Below are 20486 nucleotides of genomic sequence, written 5' to 3'. Positions count from 1 at the left end.
GGTTTATTCATCTACAGTTAAAATCCAGTATTTTGTCTCTATTTGTATTTGTTTACAGATTATTTGGGGTCAGAAATCCCAAAACCCAGTATATACAAAATATATGTAAATCTAAAGTAATAGTAAATTGTAGTAGTAGTAAGAGATATTTTAAACTGCGTGTCCGTATTGTGTTGATGTGCAAACAATTATGTTATAGCAGTGGAGTCAAGAGGGCAGACAACGGTACGTGCTGATAACCTCTGCCATGTTTAGGTCATGGCATGCAGTATATGTATTCACAAATACATATAGATGCCTATATAGCCAGATATGAATGCAGGCACATGGGCATGCGCAACAACAACAGACACACACATATAAGTTCCTATTGTATGCAGATCAAACACTGATCCACATGCATGCACAGAGTGCAGATTAAGACTACCCCTTGCCGTAAGGGCTTAGTTGACATCTCTGTCTAAGCTCTACATTCTTCACCTCCCTCTTTGCCCTTCCTCTTCTTTTAGCAGTACGTTCAGCACCATAAAAAGCAATAACCATCTGATGGTCTCTTCATACCTGTGTACTTCTGGCACTCAAGAATGCACAGTCCCTATTTGCTCCATCAAACTGATCTGATGAACTGAACACCATGTGAAGTTAAGACTTTCTCGCTGACAATCTGCAGTCTTTCTCAGTGATACGCAATAACTGAGCAGTAGCAGTGTGCCTTGTTTAATGACTGGAATGAATTGCCAACATTTCTTCAAATTAGTAACCTGTAGAGCTTAACTGGAGGTATAAATATTTGAAGGTCTGTGATTTTGTCTTCAATAGCCTTCATGTTGTGCTCATTGGTCAAGGGAGATTAGTTTAATTCTGTGAGTGATCCTACAGAGCCTGTGCATGCCAGACTCTGTAAAATCACACAACGAGGTCACTGCAGAGCATGCATCATTTGGATAAACACACGCACGTCAGTATTGAGCTTGCGTGACTACTCGCATGCATTTAAATACGGATAGACTATTCTGCATAGTAATGGTTTCTAATGACTTGCAGTACTAGCTGGAATCAATGGTTGTGAAATGTTACATGCACTGTGCTCTCATCTAGTTTGCAATGTCCGATGCATTTCCGAGCTCAAATGGCTTTTGGTGCAAGTATTCGATATGTTTGTTATGTAAGAAGCTGGTGGTTAAAGGGATAGCGCTCAGGGCTGGGCCATATTACATTCAGGACGGGTAGGGCATGTGAGAAAGAGGAGAGAGAGAGAGAGAGAGAGAGAGAGAGAGAGAGAGAGAGAGAGAGAGAGAGTATGACAAGGGAAAGGTTGAGAGAGCAACACAAAGCTCCATGGGACAGTGAGGGAGAGGCACATTTAGAGAGAGATGAGAGGTTAGAAGTCACTAGTTCACAAGATAATGAGAGACAGGCTACTGATTCAGATCTTGGTGGACAGCTGGTGCGAAGGCTGAAGACGCTGCAGGCTAACACTGAAAGCAAAACAACTGTGGGATTTAACAAGAATATCAGCAGCTTGCTACAACAACAGGAAATACTTGGATACAACAGGTGAAAGACACAATTTTGAAGCAGACCTGCAGTAAATAACAGAAAGTACATTTGGAGACAACATCTGAAAGGATATGGACACCTTGCATCATATACCACTGGACAAAGAAGTAGAAGAGGAGGTGTTATATTTTCAGTGCTTTATATTTTATTGCAGATATTTTTTTGTAAATCTTTCCAGATTGGTAGTGTAACTGTATCATACTGTGCAGCTCTTCCAGCTTTCTCTCCTAAACGAATCATATGCACTTAGTTAGATTCAGCATTTCACAAAGTGGGGATCACCTACTTCCTCTGATTTAGTGCTTCGTATACAATGGGAGGTGTTGAAAACATGCAGCAAAGTTAAAATTAATCAAACCTCTGTATACTTCTCCGGTGTTTCATTTTGTGCACATGCTACAACTATGGATGTTCAGCATGAGCAAAGTCAAGTTAGTTACAAACTAGTAGATGTAGCCCAGCCCGCCAGACTGACAGTTCTGATGAGGTGTTTGAACCATGTGGTCCACTGAGAGCATGGAGCCAGAGAAAGCACACAGCCAGAGAAGCTTCTTCAACAAGGTGGACGTGCCTGATCATGTTCACTACATTGTGGCTTCATTTGTCTTCATCATTGGGGCACTGGGCATCACTGGAAACTCTCTGGTTATGTTTGCCTTCTACAGGTAGGTATAAAACTGGCTTGTTTATTTAGATTTTTGTTTTTAATAATTGTGCATATCCCTTTTTTTGTAGATAATCTGAGCTTTTACCATTTACAGTGTGCAAGATGTGATGATCTCTCGTATGAACTCTATTATACTATACTCTTTGTTTCTTTATCTGTACTTATGAAGCAAAACAATAAAGGTTAAGGGGTTTTGACAGTGCATCAAACAAGTTAGTGATTACAAGTAAAAGTAATCTTTGCATCACAGTGTCCAGAAGGTAATCTTAGCTAAGTAGCATCAAATTAAAAAATGTTTTTTGAAAAATCAATAATTAAATGCTGCGTGCACAAATACCTGAAAATAGATTAATGGTTGCATAAATATACATGGCATTGAAATTAGAATCCAATGTACCATGGAGTTCAAGTCAACCATGAAATCCACACTGCTATGTAATACCATTTACTGCCATGTAATGCAACAAGTCAAAAGTAAATGACACCTGTTAAGGTTGCATGCCACTGATGGATCAGTCTCGTAACATCACAACTGTAAACTTTCTTTTAGAAGTCAAGGATGGAAGAATGTGTTATGTGTTGTGTAATTCAGAGTACCATTTAAGTTAAATGGTACTCAAAAACTGGGTCAGTGTGTGTGAGTGGTGCTGCTGTTCTGGGGATTGTCACAAGCTTTCATGCTCCTCTGTCCATCATCACAGACAGATTAGATGGATTTTCCATTGTGTTGCTCTCATAATTTGTGTTTAGTGAATCAGAAATGCGCATGATGTTATGGGTTCCAGGAAACACACAACTCGCACACCCACACACACAAACACACACCTAGAGCTTGAATGAAATCGCAATCAATATGCTGATTTTTGGGGAAATGCTTTATAATATTCACGCACACGTTCAATATTCTTCAATAATACAGTATTGTTTGCAAAGGCATCGACTCAAACAAATTGGGTGGAATACGTTTCATTAAAACTGCAGGAAAAAAGTTAAATTCAGGATAAACAGGAACAAAAAGCTGTGACGGAAGAAGACAGCAGGTCAATATCCTGGGTAATCAAGCTTGAATACAAGTATACCAGTTCACACATGGTCGAATAGTTTAACAAAGAGCTTGTCTCTGATCAATATTGACCATTAAACCGTAAAATTATTTAATTATATTATATTGAGCTTTACATGCAAAGGAAATACATGTGGAGTAGGCAAATGTTTTCAGTGTTTTGGACCTGCCAAAAATATAAATAAATAAACAAAAATAATTCAGGATATTGAATTTCCTATGGTTTGGTGAGATCCTCATCCTGCACCTCTTCTAAGTTGACCTTTGAAAGAGAATTTAACCAGTTAAAATGTGGACTTGCAGTTGCAGAAATTGGATTCAAATACCATTCGAACCAAAAGAATCTGCATTGATTTAATTTTAAGTATGACTCAAACAGTGTTTTTCAAAAATGAGTATATATGTATAATAATTAGACGATGAAATTACAAAATTATTGTCATTTTAGTCATCTGAGGGATTATACTAATCAAAACACATTAAACAGTCTCAAAGATGACTGCTGTATTTGAGGACTTTATTTTAGCTTTCTGATCACTGCGAGAAAGCCTCAGAATGATTAATGTTGTCATTTTTAATGCCACTGTGCTGTATAACATACGATTTTCCATACATTCTGTATGTTTGTGTGCTTTGCAGCAGCAAGAAACTTCGTAACTTGCCAAACTACTTAATCATGAACTTGGCAGTCAGCGACTTCCTCATGGCTTTTACGCAGTCCCCCATCTTCTTCATCAACTGCCTCTACAAGGAATGGGTATTTGGAGAGATGGGTAATTGTCTCCTTTGTGTTCTGATACAAAGTGAAGTGTGTGTGTGTGTGTGTGTGTGTGTGTGTGTGTGTGTGTGTGTGTGTGTGTGTTAAAGTCATATTTTTGTTTACAAATTTTTACATTCAGGTTGTCGATGTGCTGTTTCTTGCAGGATGTAAGATGTATGCATTCTGTGGTGCCCTGTTTGGCATTTCCTCAATGATAAACCTGCTGGCCATCTCGATTGAACGCTATCTAGTTATCACCAAGCCTCTGAGGGCCATCCACTGGAGCTCGAAAAGAAGAACCACTCTTGCCATTCTCGTGGTCTGGCTTTACTCTTTGGCATGGAGTCTAGCGCCTCTAGTTGGCTGGAGTGAGTCTCCTCAAACTGCATGTCTTTTTACTTCTAGTAAACACAAGTCCAGACTAGTGTTTAACTATTTTATTATGATTACTGAAAACTACTGCTTTCTGTGATTTTGACATATTTTATTTTCACTTCTAGGCTCCTATATCCCAGAGGGCCTCATGACATCTTGTACGTGGGATTATGTTACGTACACGACAGCCAGTAGGAGCTACACAATGATGCTGTGCTGTTTTGTCTTCTTTATCCCACTGGGAATCATCCTTTACTGCTATCTTCTAATGTTTCTGTCTATAAGGAAAACTGGGAGGTATTACAGATCTTGTGTGTTTAATATGCTGCGTGCTTGTATATTTATAATATTAGATTCTGTGCAACATCCAGTCTTACAGAGAAAAAACAATGCAGGGACTAACTGTGCATGAACTACTTACTTCTTTTAGTTTAATTATTATGTTCTTATGAGTTCTTTGGTGAATTCTGATGTTGCGTGTGCTCCTGATACACTTAGTATTTTGTATCTTATTATTATATCTTGTGTTTGTAAATGCACAAGCCTATTCCTAAAGCATATAGTGCACTGCTCCTCCACCTAAGCTGGAAAGATACTCAGAAAAGGAATTTATGATAAGATACAACCGTGTTTTCAATAAAATGTGGAAATACTTCAAGATAACCTCAGTCTTACACACTGTAGTGTTGGAGGACAGTTAATTTGGATTCAAAACACATGTTTTACCTCATTATCTACCTCCTTTTAGTTCAAAAGAGGCATCCATTGTGTTTTTAAACATAACAATTGCTTGTGTTATTGACCTGGAATGACCAAGGGCTATTTCCATCTAAGCAGCAGGTGCAGTGAACTTCATGCTTCAGGGAGAAAGGCATGTGTATTGAGTGGGCAATTTTTTTAAAGACACTATCAACACAAATGTAGAAAATAGGTATTTTGTGTTCAGAAATTAATCAGAAGGTTTTAAAAAAATGCTTATTACTTATAATTTGTGGTAACAATAGCACTTTCAGATGACTGTAGTAATACTTAAAGAGAGAGTTACATCCCCAAAGAAAACTGAGGTTATTTATGTGATACTGTAGTCTTTTCCTCAGTGCAGATATTCCTAAAAGATCTTCTGCAATAATATTGAGCATGGAGCAGTAGCCATGTAAAGTTAAAAAGAAGAACTATATAGTATGAATATATTTACCACGCTGTCCATCCTGCTCTATTTACAGGGAACTAGAACGTTTGGGGACTCAGGTGAGAAAATCCACTCTCATCCAGCAGAAATCTATTAGGAGCGAGTGGAAAATGGCAAAAATTGCCTTTGTCGTAATTGTGGTCTACGTCCTCTCCTGGTCTCCATATGCCTGCGTCACACTAATTTCTTGGTCTGGGTAAGATTATTTTATCTGTTAATATTGATGATTGTGTACTTTTATCCCTTGGTAATGTACATAACAGATTCATGCATTTGTAGATTGTTCATTTGAAAGCATACCTGTCAGAAAAATCAGAAAAAGTCAGGTTTACAACTGCCTGTTTTTGTTATGGCCTTCATCATAATGTAAAAAATGGTTGGTGAGAAAATGATATTGGGCACATTCACTGCTCTCACTATCAGATGTACTTATCTACAACATGGTGAACGGGAACAAGTAACACTTCACTAGAGACGCAGTGGTGGTGTGCTATATGGGAGCAGTTTTAAGCACAAGATTTTAATAACTGGGCAAATATTATTCTGAATTATTAATCTTCTCCATATATAACGTTCAGGCATTTCTTCACATAAGCAATCACAAACAAAGCTTCAGTATAATTCAATGATGTTTGCCTCATTATATTCTGTGGTTGGATTTTTATCATTACATAATGTTGTGTCAATAAGAGGCCAGTATTTCCTGGTTGGGTTACATACAACAGACGGTGAAGTTGCTCATATGCCCTGTGCTTATCACAACATTCAGTAAACCACATGTCTACCCTGGGACATACAATTAGTTATGTAACTTTGAAATCACATTCTGCTCATTCAGTGGAAAGGTAGTCACACTTGTGCACACACACATGCACGCGCGCAAGCAAAGATGATCAGATGGACTTAAGCGACCCTCTTTAGCAGCTGGCACATGTTCGTTAATCTCTAACCAAATATGTCCCTTAATTATGTTACAAAACACGAAAGAGAAACTGGATCTTTGCAGCGGTCATTTCTGATTCTGTGATGTCATGCAACAAACGAAACCATCTTTTTAAAACGCTGCTGTTTTGTCTGAACCAGCCATGCCAACATCTTGTCGCCATACTCCAAGACAGTCCCTGCAATAATAGCAAAAGCCTCCACTATCTACAATCCTATCATCTATGCTATCATACACAACAAATACAGGTAAATAATGATTCGGTAATTTCATTTTAAAGTTTCATATAAGCCCCTTGTGTTGTGCAGTGCCAATGTATTATTTTGGAAGAAATGCTACCAACATGTAGCAAGCTGGAGTCTAAATGAGTGCATTGTTCTGCACTGTACAGGATGGCACTGGTAGAGAAATTTCCCTGCCTGTGGTTTCTGTCTCCCACTCCTCGAAAAGAATGCATCTCATCCTCCATCAGCGAGTCCTCTTTCAGAGACTCAATCATCAGCAGACAGTCGTCAGCATCAAGGACCCACTTTATTACTGCCTCCTCCAACCTCTCTGACGTGGTAAGTTAGGTTAGAGTAGATTTTATCTGGCTGTTGTTTAAAATGCCCGAACAAACAAGATTTCTCTTATGTTGAATCTCTCTCTCTGCTTATCTAAAATGAATTCTAATAAATTTGAAGTATTAATAATCTTAGCAAGATGCAGGTGGAAATTGCACTAATATTAGCTTTGAATAATGTTTGGCATCTACTAAACTTCCTCAGTTTAATTATTATTATTTTTTGCTTGCAGTTATTGAGGGATGTGGAGATGGAGCCTCTGGGCAGGAGGTCAGGCGATTCCTTCAGAAGCATATCATCACGCAGTCAGTCCTGTAAGAGGTCCTGTAAAAAACAGTTAGACCGGAAGACAACCAAAACCCACACAGCAGAGAAGGTGAGGAAACACTGCAGAAAAATGTGAAAGTGTGAATCTGAAAACTCACAATGTTATCTTTTATTCATCTACGATTTACACTACTTGCCCGCATGTAGTAAAACATCACACATCCATGATCTGAAGGTGATTTTCTCATGTATGTGTTTACTTTTTGACACTCCCAGCATCCGTCTGTCATGAGTGAACCATCAAGGGCCTGTGATCACGAGCTGGTTTCCAGTTCTCTGACCATCGCCGCTCTCCCCCTCCTAGTTCTTACCAGGAGGCGCAGCCACAGTCTGACCAGTGCGATTTCAGATGCCTGTGGCGAGAAAGGAAGAATCTGCGATAGGATGAACAGCCACAAGAGCGATTCTTTTGATTGCCTGAATTTTGGAAAAATGCCACCCACAGGCCCCAGATCACCCCAGGGTGTTCCTCGCATCATCGTCATCAGTCCCACCACTGAAAGCAGCCTCATTAACCAAGACAGTGTCTCCTTAGAAGACAGCATTGAGTCAATGGAGAACAATGTTTTTGTCACCCTAAACTTTTCATCAGAAGTTTTTGAGGCACTTGAACTACTTTCTTGACCAACTGGACTACTGATTACACTTCCACTGGATGTTTCCGGATTAATAAAAAAAATATACATCAAACTTTTTGCTACAGGCCAACATTCATATTGGCTATAGACATAAGAAGTTATTCAGCTCTTACATGTATGCGTGCCCCTCTACTCCCCTCTATTGACTAATTGACTCTACAAGGAAAACTTGTATGGCAAATGAAACAATAAGCTGATTCTGGTATGCAGTGTGCAGTGTTCGTCAGAGTTTGGCACGGACAAAGGACCCCTAAGGGGCAGCAAGCTTTTATTAGATTTTTCAAAAATGACAAGTGCAACTACATATTTTCAAGAGCTTGGGGCTAAAGCTTGACAGGCTGAATTTAAGTTTATCTATTGAAGCAAAGGTCCATGCAGCTGTGATGCAAACTTTTGAACTGAAACAGAATTCATTCTTTACGCCAACATCATTGATGTTTTCTTTTTGGCTTTTATTACCACAAAGAATTTAACAGCACAACATCTTGTGTTGTAACACTAATCCGTTAGGTCATATGGACCGCTTGAGCTTTTTCACTGGAACAGAGTGAAATGAGGTCATTTTTATTATTCAAATACTGAAACTGGGTCAAATGTGTCTCATACAACAATGACATTTTTAACATTTTGTCGGCGCAATATTTCTATACATGTTTAAATACAGTATTTAGGCACACGTCATTTCTCAGAGAGAGTACATGATTTATGTGACGTAAGTATATGACGGCTGCTTTATGTATATTTTGCCATTTGATGCTTGTGCATCTTTTGGTTTTGTAATTATAGAACTGTTTTGAAAAAAATGAGGACATGCTGGAGAAGCACTTATAATTGAATCAATATAAAAAGAGTATATATTTAAGCTGATGCATCTGGTGATGATGATTATCTGTAACAGCTGGTCTAAGCTTAGTGTTAGTCAAAACACCTGAATTAGTAGGCAGAAAACTAATATTGACGATCATCCAAATCATAAACTACTTTCAATGACAGCCCTTTAAGACACCTTTGAAGGACAAATTTCTTCTTCTTCAGCAGGTTTAATGGCAAATAAACTATCATTGATTGCCAGTGTCTGACAGGAAGAAAGAAACACAAGAAAGAAACACTTGAATCAATGAAACACTTTAATCTCTTTTAGTTTGCCTATAAAGTCCACAGAGTTTAACATTTCATTAGAGAAGGAGTGTGTGGCGGTAGGAAGGTAAAAAAAATGTTCTGATGTTGAGCCTGAATGTACACTGACGTTTGTGCTGCAGCTCTCATCTGGACAAGCAGAAAAACGCAGATAAACACCTGCACCAATATCTCACTGAAGGTCACTTGTGTTATTGTGTTATTGTGGGTTTTTTTTTCTTTTTTACATTACACCATAATAATAAATGCAGAATTTATTTCTGCTCTGCTAATATGTACAGTTCTACCTTTAAAAATGATTTGAAACAAATGAAAGTGCCAGATGACATGAAGGGAAGTATTGTACATGTTGTTAACTACACTGTTATTAAGCATTCATTAAGCATTGAGAGTTATATCTGACACAGACACTCAGGCTGACCATTCCTAACATCTCTGAATTTTCAGAGATTCTTTTCCATGTGTCTGTGTGTCACTTCCTATCATATTAGTTTGACAGCTAACAACAGAAAGCGATCCCCATCCACCGCACTCTTAATGCCCTTGAGCTTTTAAGAAGAAAGTATTTTTTCAGCCTGGTTTGGAACCACAAAATGTATTGTATGTGTTAAAATACACTTGAATTTTTGTGCCAGTTTTTATGCCAGTGGTGACAAAAATCACACAAAATTAAATGAAATCATGCAAACAAAGCATCATCACCACACCCTCTAATGAGTAGCGTTTGTTTACTTTTTAGCATTACTTCTTCTTTTTTTATTTACCCACAATAATGTTGAATATGTATTTTGAACTATTAACACTATAATATAATGTGTGTTTCATGCCTCAACTCAGCTATTTTATTTACCACTTTCTATTAATTTTGTGCTACTGTAATAACATCTGCAAAATTTGTATTTATTGTCTTATTATTTGTGAACAGTTAAAGAGAGTCGTGGTAGGGAGTGTTATGGCACTTTTACGGTTCGTAAAGTGTTTGGATTCACCAAATCACGTAGATAAAGTTATTAAACCTGTGTTGAACCTCTACTTAAACTGCTTTTTTGTGACAAAACACTTCACCGTCTGTTGTATGTAACCCAACCAGGGTATACTGGGCTCTTACTGACACAACATGTAATGATTACACAGAGTCTACAGCTTGCACACTGACCTGTGAATGTGTACAGTGGAAAACTAAATAAAATATCCTGATTGTTGTGGAGGTTTTAAGACAGAGTGTAATAGAATAAATGGATCTGTTACAGTTAGGCATACTTCAGCCTTTTATTGACCTTTTATTTCCTTAAAAATGGATTCCTGACAATGAATGCAAAAGGAGCTAGGAGAAATTTTAAAAGCCTTCAGAATTGTAAGAGGACTATTACTTAAGATCACATAAAATATGGAAAAGTCTGGCTCCTTGGAAGCAGAATATAAAGAAATGGAGGGTGGATCACTCAACAAACAGTACTGTACATAGTGTGTTCATATTTTGCTGAGTGTTCATCAGTACAAAAAAACAATGTTTCTGTTACATGAATTATGTGTAATGACAGCACACAACCACCGGAGGGAAGCAGACAAATAATCTATGTTGGCTTTTGGTTCGGAGTTTTCATTTTTCCACATCCTTAGAAAGAAGCATAAAACAAATGCAAGACTTGTTATTAACTCAGTCACAAATAAAATGTGTTAACTGCTTCAAGTATACCTGTCATCCCAAAGGGTAGGACACCTGAGTTTGATTAGCCTGTTACCATGCCATCCTACATACTGATACTGTTTCCAAGAGATTTAATTGTAGGGAAGGACCCAGTCAAACTGTGTGACTGTAAATGTGTTTTATCATCATACCTGCTGACAGGTGTGTCTCGGCCTGTGTGTGACTGTGTTCATATTTCAGAGAAAGACACACAGAAAGATGACATCATCATGGAAAAAAAACGTAAGCGCGTACAGTGCGAGAAGACAGCGACAATATAACTGGTTAACAAGCACAAGTGGTCTCTGGTTTATGTCATACCTTTAGGAGTGTGGATGCGCACTTCCTTTAGCCTCTACCACAAACCCAAGTCACTGACAGAGTGTGGTTGCACGCGAGTACGAACGAGTACGAACTGGCAGGTTTGTTTTTTTTTTACCCCTCATTGTGGTTCACATAATTAAGGTAATGAATGATTAATTTACCACAATAATCAATTTATCTTCATGTGTCTAAAGTTTCTATTAAAACGGAGCTTAACGCAGTCTTGCTAGTTGCTTCTTAAATAAGTGAACAAGTGTGACCGAGTAAAAGCATGTGTGCGTGTGAAAACGAGCTTTGCAATTAGGAGGCATGAATTTCACGCCTCCTGAACCAACTGTCCGGCTGACTGCGTCATGACGTCGCTCCATTGGGACCTACCTCACACAATGAGATGTCAAACACACGGAAAACTGGCCTGCAGCAGCACACTGGACGGAGCACAGACTTCCAGCAGGGGCGAAAGACTTTCCAGCCACAGGGTGAGCCATGAACACCTGTTTAGTAAACTGTGAATGCCTTTTGTGCTGATGGTATTTATTTATTTATCTTTGTATATGAGGCCTATTTAGTTTTATTGAATCCTAAGTTTTGTTGTTCTTATTTGCTGGACACATATTGAGGAAAATATGACACAACTGAAAATAACATGTTTTCAGTTGTGTCACGTTTCAGGACATGAGATGAGGTGGCCACGCACTGTTTTTCTGTCTCCATGGTGTTGTGGTAATTTGCTTATGTGATGTATTTTTAAAATGGCACACTATAGCTGTTTAATTTGTGCTGTCCTAAGAATACCAGAAAGTGAATCCCGGGCATGATTGCAAGAAACATAAGGAGGAAGGTGTAGTATGTATATGCTGGCTAGGGGAGGGGGGATGCAGTATTGATGTTTGGTGGTGCTTTGGTGTGTGCTGAATGGAGCAGATGCTTTGATCTTCCCTAGAGACCCTGCTCCTTGCTCCTTCTAAAGCTCTGCCTCTGGTCACAGATATATGGGCAGGGATGGCAAGCCTAAAGCTGCACAGACTAATATTTACTTCTCTTATTGTGAAGGTCTGCTCTAACAGAAAGCACATCCCAACCTTAACCAATCTTAACCCTTGGCAGGAATTACCTAAAGTCAGGTCCAGCCAAATATGTCTTCATTTTCCACAAATGTCTTCACTTCCATAGTGTAAAAGTCTGAGGGATCATTGCAAAGTTACAAACAACTACATCCTGAATATTAAATACGGGTTTTGATTCATTTAAACGATAGTGTGGCTTTAAGTTCTTCAGCTTTTGCCATCTCCGTGTAACCTTATCTGCCCTCCTTTGCTTCTTTTTCTTTGTATCCTGTGTTTATTTCTTCCCTCTTTCACTGCAGTCAACACAGAACAGCTGCTGTCTACTAGAGAGGAAGGAAGTAAAGCACTGGAAAGTCTACTCAGTGCACCAAATATGCAGTGCATGCGTGCGTGTGTGTGTGTGTGTGTGTGTGTGTGTGTGTGTGTGTGTGTGTGTGTGTGTGTGTGTGTGTATGTGTGTGTATGTGCATTTCTGGGTCTTGTGTGTGCTTCTGGAGTTATGGATGCATAGCTGCCTAAATGTGGTAGAAAGCGCATCACTCATCCATAATTCATTTTATCCACCAAGACCTGTGTCATGACATTGAGGTCATGATATCATGAAGGCTGTCTGAACAAGACAACTCCATCATGAAAGACTGACGAGCTGTCAAATCACAAAACCTTTGACACCGTGGGATGGAAATATCATGCTCAAGTATTTCTCTATTACAATTCACACATATTAGAGGAGATACTGCAATGGTTCAAGCTGTGATGACCTTTCGTATTTCTTTGTGCTTATTGTAAATACTGCCATGAAGTATCTGATATGTCTAAATAAGAGGAAATTATTAAAAAAATATGTGTTGGCAGACATTAATTATACTTTAAAGCTAATTTCAATTACAAATGTGGAAATAGTATTGCTTAAAAGTTGTATTATTCTTTCTTTATTTTCTGAGATGTTCCCATATGTTTTTCCAGTTTAAAGAAACGTATTTCTGTAAAGGTAAGCTGTTTTTATTTAGAACAGTATTTGAAGAAAAAGAAAAAAAACCCTACTTGATTTGGTTCAGCTGACAGTCTTACCAGCTGTGAGGGTATCATCAGCTTGAAGGAAAGCTGAAGGTTTATTTTCAGAGGCGCATAAATGTCCTCATTAAATGTCATATGAAACTGGCCATTATGTTTGATTCATGTGCAAAAATGGAAATGTATGCCCGAGCGTGATGCAGCACAAATCGTAGTGTCCATCACTCTACCTCAGAACAGGAGGTGGCCAGAGTAATCAAGAGCAGCTGATCCCAAAAATCTTAAGTGGTGCGTGGTCTGTTTGAAATTGGTGTATTGGTGTCCCTGAGGCAACATTACACTTGGCTTTTAAATGCCTCTCTTTTATTGACCCAGACTTGACCCAGGCATTAAGGAGTTCTGCGTGCACATTTGCGGTCTGAGAGAGCGAGAGAGGGAAAGTGTGTGCGTGGACCTGTGTGTTCATGCCTGATTCCTCTCAGTTTATCTTTCCTCGGGTGGACAATCATTTTGGCTGAGCTTTCTGAATCCCAGTGCGTTTGTTTGTCTATTTCTGTCTGTCTGGTCAGAAGGGAGGAATATTTTCCACTGTGAATGTAATCAGTTCTAAACAGTGACTCGCTTTAGACCGATGATACAGGCTTTTCACAATAAGCTCATAAGAGTTCAGGCTGCTCTCTACTTCTCTGTTTTTTTTATACAAAATGCAACTCTAACCCTAACTGTGCATGACAGTACAGAAATGGGTTGAGGGGATTAGTTAGGCTTATAGCAGTCTGGAAGGGTCAGAGTGATTAGATTGTTGAGAGACAAATACTGTTCATATTAGAAAAAATGTCAATAGTGTCATCATGCACACACCTCTGAGTGAAAAATCTGCATATGGAGTAATCAGTGTAACCGTTCCTTCCTGGATTTCGAGCTACAAGTGCCCTCAGAAATATAAAAGTGAATGAAAAATAAAAATAAAAAATTACTCTAAACAAAGCTGCCACAAGAGTGTTATTTGTGTATTTTTTCAGTTCACCCATTTTTATAGAATAGTATTACAGTTCAGTATATAGAGTTTTTATAGTGTGTTCACTGTAAATCTGGGTGTTGTATATTTGACAAAAAAGAGCTACACACTAATTTATAATTAATGGTATTCAGACCTCTGCTGACCCCAGTTTGGATGAGAATCATTAGGTTTACACACAATAGAGATTTTATGTATGTTGTGTCCCTTGGGGTTGTGTGCATGTGTGTGTGGGTGGGTGGGTGTGGGCAGCAGCTGGCAGACTATGGGGTTGGTGTCCCTCTTTTATTCACATGGATGATGCATTAAATGTTATTTAGAAGGGCAGATTATGATAGCATTAAAGGGTGGAGCTTGTCTCGGTGTGAGCATGTGTGTTTGACTGCAGGCTGCTAAGCTGTGATCATTAAGCATGTGGAGAGGTGAGCATATGGAGACTGGAATAGACCATTTGACAGAACAAAAGACTGGCAGGGTGTCTGAGGTTTCGTGCTTTAGACCACTCACCATTGTTAGTGTTTAATATTATTATTCTCTAGCTCACAAATCCCCTTTGTTCTCTGTGTTACAGTTTTTGACAGCATAAGCAATTGATCTTATGTCTTTAAACAGTGAGTTAGACCGATGGGTCTAGATTTTAGAAAGCATATCTCCCTGGGACTCAATACCAGTCGTCCTGTTACATGAGAATGGGACAGTGGTACAAAGCCAGTGAGATAAACTGATTTTTTCATTTATATTTCTTTATTTGGTAGTAAAGAGATTAAAATGGCTACCCTAAAACACACTTTTGTGTTGTCATGCTGTAAAGTGCATATGTGATCTGAGGGTTTTTAATGAGAAAACAGATTTCTTTAAAAAGTAGATTAAAACTAGTAAAATGAGCAGTACAGTAATTCTTAAGCATTAGTTCCTATAGTGGCTGTAAGCCTGCTGAATACTATTACCTTACAGGAAGCAGTCCACAGTCAAGCCATAAAGAGATTTTAAAAAGCTCCTGCACAAATGGTTTTGAGCCTTGCATGAAGACACTGGTTGTTGCTCATTGTTGTGGTTGATGCTTAGCTTGCAGTCATAATCAATCTGTCACGGCGCTGATTTGTTGCCTACTTTAATGCCCAAAACACACCATTTCTTCATCTGTGGGCAAAAAATCTCTAGCCTTTTCCTTCATGAATGAACTTTCATGTTAAATATGTTGATAGAAGGAAAAAAACAAAATGTGTTTGTTAGTGTTTCTGTGGCTGATTGTTTTAGGATATAACACTGGCTATTTGGCAGTTTGCACTACTTTAGGTCTGGGAAAACTTTATAGAAGGCAAACAAGGACTTCCTGATTATCTGATCATCTTACTCATAAGGATGCTATTATATTATTGTTTTCACATAATGCCTGATCAGCCATCTGCAATAAAGCCTAAAGTAAACACAGTGCCTTTAGATTTACTGTAAAACTTAGGATAGGTCTAACCCTATCAAGAAGCTTCAGCTCAGCAGTGGAAACAAAGTTAATGACTCTTCCATCTTTGGTCCTCCCAGGAAAAGCTGCTCTTTTGTTTCCTAGCTGTACTGTAGAGGTATGCGCTGTCAATGTGGGAATGTTTATTAGCAGGATAATGAAAAGCATCTTGTTTTTATGTGCGAGTGCGTCGTATGTGTTTAACGGCATACTATATGTGAAATGTTAGCCTGTTTACTCCATCCTTTGGTCTTTTCATCTGAGATATCTACACTCTTTTCTTTTTCAGTCTTTTAGACCCTTTACGCCTACACTTTTCCATGCCCATTTTATATCCAACAGACTTAAGACTTTTTCTCACACTTCAGCTTCCCTCCTCTGCTTTGATGTTTGTTGATTTTTGAGAAGTCATTTTTTGATTGTGGCCTATGGTTGCTGTATCTACCACTGCCACAACCAGAGTTATGACTTGGCAAGATGTGCTGACTGTGTATTTGGTCAAGGCCAAGAAAGGAATGGGATGAGTATTTAATTGAGCCACTACTATGTCAGTATAAATATAAAGTCAATATTGATCTGTCTGGGGTAAAATAAGGGGGCACGGACAAAAGCCAGCTCAGAATGAGACGAATTGCTGCTGTCTGGACATAAATAATGGAGGTACTGATAAATAAATAAGTGGGAATGAGTGTGCTGCACTTAGGAGTTCTATCCCTTAAGTATAAAAGAAAAATATTTATAACTATTTTCCAAAATGTGCTGAGATTATACTATAGATTATGTAATTTAGTGCTCAGTTTGGTAAAGCTTGTTTGCCTAATTATTAGAGCGGGGGAAGTTGATGCAGGTCACAGAAAACACAGTAGATTTACAGATTTAAAGCCATGGATGAATATCTACTTCTCTTAGATTGTTTCTAATGAAACAACAGTGTTGCAGTTGTTAAACAACCATCACACACTGACTTAAGGCAATCTTGACCTTATACAGTCGCCATTATTAAATGACCCCTGAGCGACCTTTGCATTGATGCCTTTGGAATGAATTCCCTAGTCATGATATGGTTACACTGGTTCCACCTTAAACGAAGCTGCCTGCAGGACTGAGTCCATGTTCCCAAAATATCTGGATGAAAGATAAACTGTCCCCTCTCCTGTGCCTCTTCTTCCTCCCCTGATCATTTTCTCTGTGTGCGCAATGCTCCCACTGTCTTTTCCTTAATCCTCCACTTTGCTCCCTTCTTCTCCCCTCTTGTTGCCCCCCCGACATCCCCCGCCACCTGATTTTTTTTCTTCTGTTGTCTCCTTCCATACCCCAATCTCACCCTTCATGTTATCTCCACTCGTTCACCCCTCTTCTGTGTTCGTCTCACTCCACCCATGGGTGATTTCCCCTCCTCTTTCTCCTCCCTCTTCCCTCTCATCCTAACCTATACCGGTTCTCCCTCTCGCCTCCCTCTTTCCCCTCCTCCACCTTTCCCCTCCCATCTGTCATTAACTAGTATATAAGAGCATCACATCCCTCTGTACCTCTCTCACACACACAGTGTGTTTGCTGGGAAGGGAATATTTCAGGGGAAACTAGGAATTGCACAGTCCACCTGCCCGTGAAGGAATTATTTTCCTTTCTGGAATTTCCATTAAAGAGGTACAGCATTTACCTTCATTTAATTTCAGCAGGAAATATGCTATTACTAACATTTAGGTGTGTGAAGGTCTTCTGGTAGTGTTTCCTGAAGGGTAATTTACATATTTTAAGCTACTGAACAACTGCAGCATTCTCCAGTGTATGGTGGTTTAAAATAACATTCAGTGAAGCATTTAACTCTATTTTGATTGTAAAATGTTTGATGTCTTATTTGTTTATTTTTACTTAAAATGTGTTTATTTTTTTTATACCGAATAAGTCTAAAAAGGTAATTTTGGGACTTATTCAAATACATAGTTATGAATTTAGTTGTGAACTGTTTGAAACTATTGTATGAACAGTTTGATAAACAGTTTTATGTATTTTCTTTATCTTTATTTATTTAATGTTTGGCAAATGTGTAATGTGCAAATGTTTCTGCACCAATAATAAAACATCATAGCTGTGAGGCATGGTAGAGGGAACATCATGGATTTGGGGCGTTGTGCTGCCCTAAATGGCCTGTAAGCAGAGATTTTACAGTTGCGTATGATGTCTGTGAAGGTTCTCAGTCATCCAGGTCATCATAGTCTTAGGAGCTTGGAAAGAAAAGCATCTGGACTTATATAAGTTGCTGACGTTTCACCTCTCAACGAGAAGCTTCTTCAGTTCTAGGGTCAAATGGTGGAGAGTCCCAGATTTAAGCCCTGTGGGAGTTTCCCCCACGAGGGACAGTGGACCCCCTAATGATTCTCTACCTGCATCCATCTATCTATCTATCTATCTATCTATCTATCTATCTATCTATCTATCTATCTATCTATCTATCTATCTATCTATCTATCTATCTATCTATCTATCTATCTATCTATCTATCTATCTATCTATCTATCTATCTATCTATCTATCTATCTATCATTGCTGCACAATAACAAATCTTTTTGCTTGTCTTTCATGTCTTGTCTTTTCCTAGATCTTGGATCAAAATCTTACCCCTCATCAAAAGCTAGTGATATTTTTATTGTCACTTGATCTGCATAATATATTCCGGCCATCAGCATCACTTGTGAGCCAGATCAACACTGAACAAGGAAACCATGACCAGCAACTACAATGTCACTCTCATAGGTCCTGCCCCCTGGGGCTTCAGGCTGCAGGGAGGAAAAGACTTCAACATGCCCCTCACCATCTCGAGGGTAAGATTAAAGTGCCCATACACACATGCATACATGTGGATAACCAGCATTGTCTTCAGGGTGATAAAACAGCATATATTTATTTTGTGACAACACAACCACATACAGTCATTCTTCTCAGAACCCTTGTGCTATTTGTACTATCAACATGTCTTTACTACCTTTCTTCATTTCTGTACCCCTCTTGACTGAACCCCTCAGCCACACCCAAGACAGCTCAGCTAAATCATATGCCATCTGTCATGTATCGACCACACATGAAACCTTTTCTCGCTTTCTTTACATTCCACTTCACTTTGAGTGTCTGTATTGAAATTGCAGCAATCAAAGTTCTGGCACACAAGTCTTGGCATCAATCCCTCTGCGTGAACAAGTAACTTGATGGTCCCTTGGTTTCCCTGCCTTTCAGTGTCTACTCGTAATATTACCTCTTATTGCCTCCCTCCCGTCTCTTCTGTTCATTCACACATCAGCGTTACCGCATGGTCACATCCACATATTCACAGAGTATGCTTTGCTCATTACTGTAACTGGATTGTGATCTTAAAAGATGCAAATCCTTCCTAATGTTGTTCAAGCTTCTGTTCTGCTCTGCTGCACTGTGCAGTGCCCTCAAACACACACATGTAATGCATTTACGCACACAAAAGTCACACAAAAGTCACCAAAACTGGCACGGTACAGACTTATAGCAACATGAGCCTGATGATGAATGGCTTACTAGGTTCTGTGCCAATCCCCTTTGGGGCCATTCTGGGTTGCCATGTTTGTGTTATTACTTTGGATGTGATACTTTTCCCACTAACTGAAGCCATGTGAATTTTTTAACCACGGGTTTGTGTGTGTGTGTGTGTGTGTGTGTGTGTGTGTGTGTGTGTGTGTGTGTGTGTGTGTGTGTGTGTGTGTGTGTGTGTGTGTGTCTGAGAGTGCAGGCATGGACACAAAATGTTGGAAGACACTGTATGTAACTGAAAGGAAAAAACTGAAAGAATCCAGAAATAGGACATACAAATAGAAACAGACATCTTGTAAAATAGCAGCATTTTAAATTGCAAAATGCTACAAGAACTAATCTTGTATGAAATTAGTTCTTTTGTGTAGAGTTGGAGTTAAAAAATAATGCATAATGCATTGCAAATGCTGCATTCCAAAGAAACTGAAAGAAAAGATGAAGAAACTCTGATGCTGACATTGATTATTGAAGACTTGAAAATATGCAAGCAATAATTGACGATCCCGTTTGACCGTTACTCCAACATCACAGTGAAAGTTGTGTGATTTAACAATTTAAGATGCCTTGCGAGCTTGTTTTGTTATTTTCCTTCTCTTGAGATTGCTTTGATGTTGAGAGATTCTTAAAAAGGTGTGAAACAACTATTGTCTGAATCCTACAAATACCAATAAATTGTAAAAGATTTGGGAATACTCAAACTGACTCAAGTGGGCTCCTTATTTAGCTTTGTGTCTCTAAAAGCAGATAAATGCAGATTAGCAGAGATGAGGTGGAGATGGGGGGTGGGGTATGGGAGGTGGTATTCAGTGCACGTAAATAATGCTGCGCACAGTTTACACAGGCTGAACTTGAAGAAGTGATGGCAGGCAGTCAAACACGTCACTCAGCAGGTCATCTATCTACATGTGCTTGTCTGACCCTTTGATTTGTATCATACCTCTCTATAACTTCCTGTTTGTTTTTCTCTCTTGTTATTTAAATCTATGCGCTTCCTAATTCACTTTGTCAGATGTTCTTATGTAACACTTATCTGACTCGACGTGGACGTACAGTTTGTAGTCATTCGTTTTAGAATCCATGCAACTCTTAATCTAATCAGCTCTGTTAAACTGGGTCTATGACGATAAGGGCAGTGCTTCT

At 38.8% G+C, this 20486-nt stretch overlaps 2 protein-coding genes across 9 annotated transcripts in view; both read left to right on the top strand.

Annotated features, from left to right (window-relative positions):
• Positions 1 to 1363: 1363 nt before the first annotated feature.
• LOC146657537 (melanopsin-A-like) lies at positions 1364 to 8452 on the top strand. The gene is made up of 9 exons (XM_085426983.1): positions 1364 to 2225; positions 3930 to 4063; positions 4215 to 4418; positions 4551 to 4722; positions 5649 to 5810; positions 6698 to 6805; positions 6949 to 7120; positions 7353 to 7496; positions 7664 to 8452. Exons 1-9 carry the CDS (start codon positions 2059 to 2061, stop codon positions 8069 to 8071), a joined length of 1671 nt encoding a protein of 556 aa, XP_085283109.1. The 5' UTR covers positions 1364 to 2058; the 3' UTR covers positions 8072 to 8452.
• A 3101-nt stretch (positions 8453 to 11553) lies between these two features.
• The window catches only part of pdlim5a (PDZ and LIM domain 5a), a 68286-nt gene continuing 59353 nt past the window's right edge, over positions 11554 to 20486 (top strand). For 7 of the 8 annotated variants that reach the window (XM_085425684.1, XM_085425682.1, XM_085425681.1 and 4 more), the window contains exons 1-2: positions 17323 to 17438; positions 18391 to 18613. In XM_085425684.1, coding sequence (XP_085281810.1) covers positions 18515 to 18613 — 99 coding nt within the window. In that variant the 5' untranslated portion in view covers positions 17323 to 17438; positions 18391 to 18514. Of the gene's footprint in view, positions 11713 to 17322; positions 17439 to 18390; positions 18614 to 20486 lie in introns of those variants that run through there. The other variant, XM_085425677.1, reaches the window with a different exon arrangement.

Source organism: Rhamphochromis longiceps, linkage group LG12 (assembly GCF_057381845.1).
Source record: "Rhamphochromis longiceps isolate RC_006_pf linkage group LG12, R_longiceps_female_GT1.1, whole genome shotgun sequence".
Classification (NCBI taxonomy): Eukaryota; Metazoa; Chordata; class Actinopteri; order Cichliformes; family Cichlidae; genus Rhamphochromis; species Rhamphochromis longiceps.
Note: the sequence above shows the minus strand (reverse complement) of the source record. Positions and strands in the feature narration are given on the sequence as shown.

Coding starts and splice junctions, on each gene's coding strand:
- LOC146657537 (XM_085426983.1), top strand. CDS start 2,059: ATGTGGTCCACTGAGAGCATGGAGCCAGAGAAAGCACACAGCCAGAGA. Junction 4,419..4,550: donor AGCGCCTCTAGTTGGCTGGA/GTGAGTCTCCTC, acceptor TTTCACTTCTAG/GCTCCTATATCCCAGAGGGC. Junction 6,806..6,948: donor ATCATACACAACAAATACAG/GTAAATAATGAT, acceptor TGCACTGTACAG/GATGGCACTGGTAGAGAAAT.